A 10,021-nucleotide genomic window follows, 5' to 3' on the forward strand; every position below is an offset into this window, starting at 1 on the left:
TCTCAGTGGAGACACAAAACACATCAGACAACGCAACGAGCCCATTTCCATCTACCCTACAAATATAGACAAAAGTTTAATGTGAAGCCAGCATTAGGTCAAGACGTAGCACATCAAATCAATTTAGTTACAAGTAACACCCTGACTGAGCTTAGCAAGTCACAGCAATTACATGATTAATCAGAGCAAGTAAATCAGGAAGTAAATAAAGCACCGACACAAGCTGGCTCTGTGTGAGGGGTGCTTGAGTTTTCCAGTTCAGTTCATTAGTCATGTTTCTTATTTTATACAGCTGATTTTCAGGTTAGTGTGAGTAGCTGATTAGCAGCACTGCCAGCTCTGTCATCTCTAAGTCCCTCTAAGAGTGATGTACTAAAAACAAACAAACATAAAAAACACAAAAAAAAAAACCCACAACAGTCAGTCCAAATTAAGCTGGGAAGAACATTTTGCCTCCAGTTATGTCCTACTTCTCTGCTGAAACCTTTTCCAATCAGACTGCAGGGTATGTAAAAAAGCCCAGTCCAGGGATTTAACATAAAGAAATGCAGTCACGTCACTTGCAAAGCAGCCGGTGGCAGCCATAGTGTAAACAGTTTGCCTGTGTGTTATCCTCTGCTCATCGATGGAGGCATTTGCAGAAATGAGCTCAACCACCTGCTGTGCTCCCGTACTGTTTGGGTGTGAAAAACCTTTAAAATTTAATGGAGAGAGCTGAAAACTCATTTGTTCTGTGCTGTGACTTTTTCTATTCTCAGGTTTAGAAAATCAACCAAATACAACGTCAACAAACGACAGGGTAAAAACCAGACTGATGTCCAAACTTACAGGCCCATGCCTCCAAAAACAAACCACAGGAGCCCGTCCTTGGCGAGTGTGGCCATAAAGAAATGCAATTTTCATTTTTTCTAATTCTCAAAGGGTTATCTACCAGCTCACTCAAGAAATATACAAGGCTAAAAATATATGAACGCACACATCTAATAAAAACCACTTAAAAAAAAAAAAATAAATAAAAATAATACAATCACATTGCTACGTCATTCATGTCTCTCCTCATCACTGACTACTTCATTCTGATAAAGGAAGGTGAGGAAAACTTGTTGATGCACACAGGAACAGAGAGGGATTCTTGTTGTGGTTATGTACAGGTCTAAACAAAGTGACCCAGACACTACTTTACAACATTCACTCAAAGGGAAGCACAGTCTGAGGTAAAAAAAGCTGACTTCAACACAAAGCCTTTTAAAAACAAGTGAAATACAAATGAAAACTTCAGCTGCGTTGGACATGAACGTTTACCAGGATGGACAGTTGACGAGTTTCAGTCACTCTGACAGCTTCTGCAGGTTTGGTGATCAGGATCCGTCTGCCTTCCCTCTCTAACCTGTCCCTGTGACTGCGGTGTGTCGGGCCGAATTAAAGGACTCTGCTTCAAACGCAGCCTGTAAACAGTGCAGCCGACAGCCGAGCAGGAAGAAAACAAAAGAGGTTTCATCACAATACGTTGATGGTGGCTACTGGTGATGGGCTAGTGTGAGTATGCTCCACTGATTCCACAGCACGGTTCAGTCTATGAGGAGGTGCTGTAGGAGGACACGCTCCTGCCCGCCTTACGTTCATAGTTCACCAGTCGCTGTCCAACCAGGTACCTGCAGGAGGGATGGAAACAGTTAGCTTATTTGTTAGCTTTGCAAACAATTTAAAGAGCAGCATGGAAGGGCACACCACTGACTAGCTAAGATCTTTCCTCGTATTCCCACTGCAGAGCTACAACTGCACTAACACGCTAGTAGGGACAACCCTGGAAGCCGTGCAGACATTTTACACTGTTTAATTTTATGTTGAAGTATTTTAGGCAAAATAAAAAAAAATGAACCACTATAAAAAATTTTTTTTTTTTTTCATGGCGACTTTAAAGTAAAAGGTTTGACTTGAAGACCAACGGCCTCCATTTGTGGTTCATGTAAGACTGTTTGCAGACAGGTGGCATGCAGAACAGCGGAAATCTGCTCACAACAAAAGCGATCACAGGGAGGTTTTATGTGCAGTCCTGTGAGACCGATTTCATCTAACGACAGCAAGCAATGTCCCACGACCACTTGCCAATGTTCATTTTTCTGTAGTAAACAGTGGTTGCTATGGTTACCAGTGGTAACCAGTCTCCAAGCCAATGTAACTGAGGCCTTAAAAGTTGTCTTCTTGGAAAATAAACTTCTGTGTCGCTCACACCTCCCTACTCTCTCCTTCAGAATTACTGACCAGCTTTACTGATCAGAGCGCGAATACGCATCAATGAATTCAAACATGACCCTGACCAAACCTTTTTCCTGTCAATATTTGACAAACATAAATGGAATCGTGTTTCCACACCAAGGTTCTGCTACTGGATTTTCTCTGAATCCTACTAGAACACCGAGCCCCCCCCCCGTGTATACAATTTAAAAAAAAAAAAAAAAAGTATCACCACTACTCACTTGTCATTTTTGATGTGTTCGTAGAGGCGTTTGAACTGTCGTATCTGAAACGACAGGATGGCCAATAGGATGAAGACCATGAGCAGGAACGGATAGATTCTCCTCTCCACAAGTGTCTGCATCTCTGGTTGTACTCCTACATACAGAGAGAGAGAGAACAAGCAGTGAAACAGGAGCTGCTGTTTGGGTCGTCTTCAGGAATTGATGGGCTATAACAGAGAAGGTGAGGTAAGTGCCAGAGAGCAAGTCACTTAACATTTGTCAAGAGTAAACATTGAGGAAAGACTAAACCAATCAGCTGCTTAGAGAACAGCTAACAGTTTATTCCCAGGAGAGGACTGGGAATTCTTAATGACAGGTTGTTTAAATGCATGTGTTGTCTGTGTGAACATCAGAAATCCCTGTTTAAACCACAGCTACCTTTTAATAGGCTTTGCATAAAAAGCAGATTTTAAATGCACCCTGTCTAAATTAGTGAGGCTCTGCCGGTACCCTGGCCTCTGTGCCTGAATTTTGATCAGTTTCTAATTTAATCAACAACCAACAACATTAATTTTCATTCTCAAAGTTCAGAGGCTCAGTCTGCTCTAAATTTTGAGTATCAGCAAAAGTTGTGTTATAGGCAGAGGCCTTAAAGAAAGAAAAGTTAGAAGGGCTCATTTTAGACTAGAGGATGAACTGAGGGGCTACACTAAAGCTGTCCCTCTGATGACCTTTATTTAACTTCTGAGTACATCTTGAACTGTGAATCATCTAAAGCTACTCTAGCCGAGTCCAAGAATGAGTATAATAGGTCTACTTTATGGATCACTGCTATTTCAAATGCTATTATATCTAGGGAAAATGACAGTTCATTACTAATAATCATAAAATAATAATTATGTTTAAGTTACACAATTTGGCCATAAGTTCATTTTCTTGTATTACAGAGAATTATAAGAAATACCACATAATGTAAACAAACAAAGAAACCTGTTCATCTGTACTGCACAGACTGACTGTAAAGGTTTTGGCTGTTCCCCTTAGAAGCCCCCACTCTGCTTCCATCTACCCAGCATCCTCATCTGTCACACCAACCCTCTGTAGTTAAGGTGGAATCCTTAACTACAGCCATGACACTTATGAGTTCTTCCTGTATTCCTTCGTCTAGTACAGGTGTGGGGGAACTACAGGCCTCAAGGGCCGGTGTCCTTCAGGTTTTAGATGTGTCCTTGATCCAACACATATGGCTAAATGACCTCCTCAACATGTCTTGAAGTTCTCCAGAAACCAGGTAATGAACTAATCATTTGATTCAGGTGTGTTGACCCAGGGTGATATCTAAAACCTGCAGGACACCGGCCCTCGAGGCCTGGAGTTTGACACCCCCTGTTACAGCAGGTCTCCCTTTCACTCTTCCTGCCATCCTTCTGTCACAAATCACCCCTCACATTCGTCTGCACACTCTCCACCCTGCCTGCAGTGTTCTGCACCGTCCAAAGCTTTGTATTGACTTCAGTTATTCTGAAATCTTCTACCTTCACCTTCTATGCATTTTGTACCTCTCTCCCTCCACCTGTTCCCTACTCTCAGTACAGATCGCAATGTGGTCTGCAAAAATAGTCCCTCAAATCTACCACTGAATTGCTGTCCTCATGTACTGCACCACCCTGATGCACTCCCACAGTTCCTCTCTTCGTACCTTATCATATGCTTTCTCTGGATGCACAAAGACACAGTGTAACTTCTGACCTTCTCTGTACTTCTTCAGCAACACTTTCAAATGGTAAATGGCCTGTATTTATATAGCGCTTTACTAGTCCCTAAGGACCCCAAACCGCTTTACATATCCAGTCATCCACCCATTCACACACACAGCTACATTGTAGCCACAGCCACCCTGGGGCGCACTGACAGAGGCGAGGCTGCCGGACACTGGCGCCACCGGGCCCTCTGACCACCACCAGTAGGCAACGGGTGAAGTGTCTTGCCCAAGGACACAATGATTCCGATTACAAGGCGAACTCCCAACTCTTGAGCCACGATCGCCCAGTCGACTAGCCAGTCCCCCTTTCAAAGCAAACAGCACACCTGTAATGCTCTTTCTCAGCATGAAGCCATACTTCCACAGCATGTCTTTTATCCTGTCTTCCTTCTCTCACCCCAACCGGTCGCAGCAGATGGCCGCCCCTCCCTGAGCCTGGTTCTGCCGGAGGTTTCTTCCTGTTAAAAGGGAGTTTTTCCTTCCCACTGTTGCCAAAGTGCTTGCTCATAGGGGGTCATATGATTGTTGGGTTTTTCTCTGTATCTATGAAGCGCCTTGAGGCAACTTTTGTTGTGATTTGGCGCTATATAAATAAAATTGAATTGAACTCCTGCTTCTTAACCCAGCTTCAGCATCTCTCTCCCACAGCCTCACAGTGTGGCTTATCAACTTGATTCCTCTTTAGTTACTACAGTTGTGCACATCAGCCTTGTTCTTGAAAAAAAAAAAAAAAGAAAAAAGAAAAAAAATTCAGGACAAGTACACTTCTCCATTCTTCAGGGTTCCTCTCACTCTCCAAGATTGTGTTTGGTTTTTTTTGTTTGTTTGTTTTTTTTTTAAATAAACCCTCCAGTGGTTTTGGTCTCCCTCTCTTTGTACTCTTTCCATCTGCATCCCGAATTATCCTGACCTGCTGCTTGATCGATCTAGCTTGCTCCCTTTGACTAGCCAGTCGATGCAAGTGCTTTTCTCTTTCCTTAGTGTCCAGCTTGACATAACTCACTATAAGCCTTTTCCTGTGTCACCTCATTCTCAATGCAATGCTCCTGTTTACTTTCTTCAATTCCCTGAGTTTCACACTTTATTCATCACGAACCACTTCCTTTGAACACATTTGTGTAGTAGATTCTCACCACACACACCATCTTGCAGTCTCCCAACACAATTGATATTAAAATCTTAGAGAGGGGGTATAATTTTTTTTCCCCCATTAGGCCATCTCCTATTCCAATTACAGAAGGAAAACTTTACCAGAAACATGAATACACCAGAAATCAGTCCTCCAAACACTAAAAAGTGATCTTTGTTGTGTACACTAAGGTACAAGAATATCCATACATCCCTGAAAGACAGACATTTCAAGCAACATACCTAACAGTGGTGTAACACCTTTAGAGACTGTGTAGGGCAAACAGAGACATAGCAGCAACACACAGATGACTGGGGCAGCCAGCCTACGCACAATGAAATGGAGGTCAATATTTCTGATGCCGTTAGCATACACCTGCAGAAAGGAAGGAGGGAGAGAGGGAGATTAGTTCCTTCAATCCAGTGTGGGAAAACAGGATTTTATCAGTTTGATGATACTGACATTTTTGCACATTTCTCATCTGCATTGTTTAAGTGTTTATTCGTTATTTTGACTGCAACTTTGAAGAATGCAAGACTGACCTGCTCAATAACGGTTTTAAGCCACCATTGAGGGCCCATCAGTGTTATAGCAGCGATGATTTTAGCATGAAGCACACCCAACGCCCAGTCCTGTCACACAAAGAGTCAGTACATAACCAGGACACAAAGACACCATCGCAAAATATCATCACGTGAATGATTCTAATGTTGACATGCCAACATCTTCAAAACGGACACAAGGTGTTGATTTGTTGTTGTGATTAGATCAATTCATTTAACATCACAAGCAGCATTAACAAGAAAATAAAATGGTTGAGAAGAATAAAAATAATGCAGTAACTAAATCCAAGAAGTAACAATTTAGTTCACCATTTAGAAATTTATTCACGTAAGTGTTCCTACCTGCCAGGGGTAGAAGAGAGGCGTCTGGTCTAGTGGCACTCTGAGAGGAGCAACAATGACCAGCTCAAACAGCAGACCCAACAGCAGAGGAATTACCGCAGCTAACAGCAGGGCTACCACCACCGTCTTAAGGATCTGTTCCCATCAGGACATCACACCCAATCCATAAATCAGAATACAACTTGCCACAGAACAGCTGAGAAATGATATATTTGCAGTCGGTGGGACAGAAATCCACATTACCATGAGCGTCCACTCGTGGACTTTGAGCATGATGACTGTCCGTCCCTGTGGCATCCAAGACAGCAACACCGTGGCAGCTCGAATGGACAGCCAGCAGACGTATAGACCGCTGGCTGCTGTGTACAGCTCATGAACCATGGCGCTGCCCATCCAGAAGGACATCAACCAACGACCCACGAACACTGAGAGAGAAGGAGGAGAAGGTGGAGGGGGGGGAAAAAAAAAAAAAAAAAAAAACCCCAAAAAAAACGACTAGCTGAAAACTAGGGCCAGGAGACATCATGTACACCAGCGGTCCCCAACCACCGGGCCTCGGACCGGTACGCGAGTCGTTTGGTACCGGGCCGCGAGAGTTGAGGCTCAGGTGTGAAATGTATAGTTTTCAGGGTTTTTAAATCGGTTTTCAGCGTTATTTTGTTATCGTTTACTCTGTTTTCCTGGGTCTTCTCACGTGTGTTATGAATAAACCTTTTTTTCGGTAACGGTACTAGTTTTATTTTGTTGTATTTATCCGCGACACCTTAAAGGCCGGTCCATGAAAATATTGTTGGCGTAAAAAAGGTTGGGGACCGCTGATGTACACGAGATAATTTGCCTGCTTGCATCTTACCTGGCAGTGTGAGGCAGATCAGACTTGCTAATAACAGTGTGACACACATGAAGACAACCAACAGAATGATCTGAACAAGAGGAAACACAAAACGGTTAACATTCAATATGAGCAGAGGCTTCAAAAGTGACAGGACTCTTGCGATGAGCACCAACTAGAGCTGGGCGATATGAGATTTTTCCATATCACGATATGTTTTTTTCATTTCAGGCGATAACGATATCCATCACGATATAAGCCAAATAACTATTTGTAAGATTTAAATGTGCCGTTGCTCACAAGTAAAATGTGAAATAATCAGCAGCTTGTTTTGATTTAAATATTTATTTCCCATAATAAGTTCAACAGGGTAGATGTACTTAAGGAACATGAGACTTTTTCAGATAAATAAAGGCAAATATTGCAAACTACACAAAAGGCAGCCGCTAAAGCGTTTAAGTTTAAAAATAGAACAAACGAAACAGACTAAATTGTCAATTCCACTTAGAAACAAAATATTAATTCTAAAAATAAATCTTAGTTTGTTTTACAGAAGAACAGACAAAACTGACTAACTTTTGTCAATATCAAATAAACTGAGAACTAAAAGGGAATTCTCAATCTCTCCTTGTTGTATAGCTTAGCTTTTCAAACAGTTTTAACAGTTACTTTAGTCTGACAAAAGCTGAATGACGAATTAGCGCTTCCAGTCAGAGACTGAGGCTACGTCCACACGTACACGGGTATTTTTGAAAACGGAGATTTTCCGTTTTAGTTTTAAAAAATAATCCCGTCCACACATAAAAGCAGAAATGAAGGAAAACGCTGCTATGAACATGCCAAAGCAGCAGGTGGCGCTAGATTCCTAACCGTGCCGAAATGTTGGCCAATCAGAAGTCTAGAAGCCTCGGTGGGAAAAAGTAAACAAAGCTGGGGCATAGAAGCAGAACCGAGTCGTATGTGTAGACGGACAGTAACTGTGTGTATATGTAAGCATTTAAACACTGCAGAGAGTAGAATTAACAGTAACAGTATTGTAGAAATTCATTTCACCGAAACAATAACGTGGCGCACAGTGTGACGCATGCACCAGTTTATTGTATTTCCAGACTTGCTTTCGGCACAATTTACAGTGCACGCTACTCTGTTTTTTGTCAGACTTGAAATAGCCGAAATACCTTCACACTACGGAACTTCTATGGCTCTTCCGTTCGACAATCTCTCCGGCATTGGAACCATCATCTGTTTTCTCTTCGGTCACGCTCGGTTGATTTTTCTAGTCGGCACACTCATTTCCTCCATTACCGCTGGCTGCTTCCCAAACAAACACACGTGCGGCTTGGCACTTGTGCTGTACGTAACAAGTCACGCGACGTGAAGCTGCGGCTGTGATTGGTTCGGCTCTGCGCTACTGAATTTGGATCGGCTGACCTTTTTTTTTTTTTTTTAAGAGAACAAGAGCGGCGAGGTCTATCGCGATAGCTTAATTTCTCTATCGAGTAAAAGTTATATCGCGATACATATCGTTATCGTTCTATCGCCCAGCTCTAGCACCAACCTTCATGGGGAAGTTGATGGGCCGGTGGTACGGCTGGAAACCAACGGGGCCACCCTGCTGCAGAATGGCCTGATGGGCAGCGTGAAGCCCTTCCCCGAGGCCCGGGATCCGGTTGTTGTTAACGCGACCAGGATGGTTATTTTGTTGGTTGTCATCTTCTTCATGGTCTCCCAGCAGGTAGGAGTGAAGATCACTGTGGGAGAGCCATTTGAGCAAATGCAGTCTTTTATTACAGTGTATGAGACTGAAGACAAAAACTAACACACACCGTGGTCTCTTTGCATGTCTCGTTGTTTCATTTCTCCAAATTACCACAGCCAAAGGTCATCATAAAAAGTCAAATTGGTGCTTCAGATTTAAATTGGCAGTGTGTGCGAGTGTGTGCATCTCCAGCCTACAGCACATATCCAGCTGTGAACGTCCAGGCGTGGATGAGGCGCTTGAGCCACTGGCGAGTGTGGCCCTGCTCCAACAGTGCTGGCAGAACCACCTGAAGCAGCAGCAGCTCCAACGACAGCTCACTGACCGGGGCGTCACTGCAGAGGAAGAACACAAACCAAACTCGTTTCACTTCACAATGTACACATCACGACCTTTGAGCAGTTCATTTTCTACAGATTTCCCATTTCCACAGTTTAAGTGCTTTAAAGACAAAGATAATGTGCATTTTAAATTATGTCAAGCGCTAGATCCCAAATCATGTTCTTGAAAATGTAACTGGATTATATGGTTTCTTTAATATAGTTAATCAAAATAGGAACTGCAGTTATAACTAAACTCTAGTTTTCATGTTATGTTAGACGTCTGTGATGAAAACTGTAGACACTGCTCCTCAATTCAGACCGACTCATTATCGTATCCATTATGATTAGACTACAGTCATTAAGATCATCACAGTACATTTTAAACAATGACCTGGATGACTGAGAACCTTCACAGACATTTAAAACAATGACATTTATCAGATCAAAAGCGTTATTGTAATAACATTTAGCTGTTAGAATATTTGGTATGCAGAACAGAACATGGTTGACTGACTGCAAGTAGCACCCAGGGGTCTTTTTACAGTGACTTAGGAAAAAAAACAAAAAAAAAAACAAAAACAAACGTAAACTCTGCAGTTTGGGGTCATCAATAGTTTTCAGAATTTCAAATGTTTACTCTGTACCTATAAAGCATGACATTGTAGGGAAGAAAGTTTGGGAACAGCAGCTTGATGATTCTTATAGGAAGCCAAAGCATCAGGAGAACAATGGAGCCAAACACCACCTGAAAATGTGCACACACACAGATATACATATGTAAGTCAACAACACCGTTAAATCATCAAATTTCAGAATGGATGATGGATCATTTAACAAAAAAAACGAAAGAAA

General features: G+C 42.4%; 1 protein-coding gene across 2 annotated transcripts in view; it reads right to left on the reverse strand.

Annotated features, from left to right (window-relative positions):
* Positions 1 to 802: 802 nt before the first annotated feature.
* Positions 803 to 10,021, reverse strand: part of LOC102207159 (E3 ubiquitin-protein ligase MARCH6-like) — a 20,870-nt gene continuing 11,651 nt past the window's right edge. For both annotated transcript variants that reach the window (XM_005740272.2, XM_005740273.2), the window contains 10 exons: positions 9,814 to 9,914; positions 9,044 to 9,181; positions 8,646 to 8,838; positions 7,109 to 7,178; positions 6,499 to 6,680; positions 6,256 to 6,390; positions 5,893 to 5,982; positions 5,593 to 5,725; positions 2,478 to 2,613; positions 803 to 1,652 (listed from right to left, as the gene is read on the reverse strand). In XM_005740272.2, the coding sequence (XP_005740329.1) occupies positions 1,574 to 1,652; positions 2,478 to 2,613; positions 5,593 to 5,725; positions 5,893 to 5,982; positions 6,256 to 6,390; positions 6,499 to 6,680; positions 7,109 to 7,178; positions 8,646 to 8,838; positions 9,044 to 9,181; positions 9,814 to 9,914 (1,257 nt within the window). In that variant the 3' untranslated portion in view covers positions 803 to 1,573. The remainder of the gene's footprint in view (positions 1,653 to 2,477; positions 2,614 to 5,592; positions 5,726 to 5,892; positions 5,983 to 6,255; positions 6,391 to 6,498; positions 6,681 to 7,108; positions 7,179 to 8,645; positions 8,839 to 9,043; positions 9,182 to 9,813; positions 9,915 to 10,021) is intronic.

Source organism: Pundamilia nyererei, unplaced genomic scaffold (genome assembly GCF_000239375.1).
Source record: "Pundamilia nyererei isolate P.nyererei 1_Seehausen unplaced genomic scaffold, PunNye1.0 scaffold00098, whole genome shotgun sequence".
NCBI classification, from domain to species: domain Eukaryota; kingdom Metazoa; phylum Chordata; class Actinopteri; order Cichliformes; family Cichlidae; genus Pundamilia; species Pundamilia nyererei.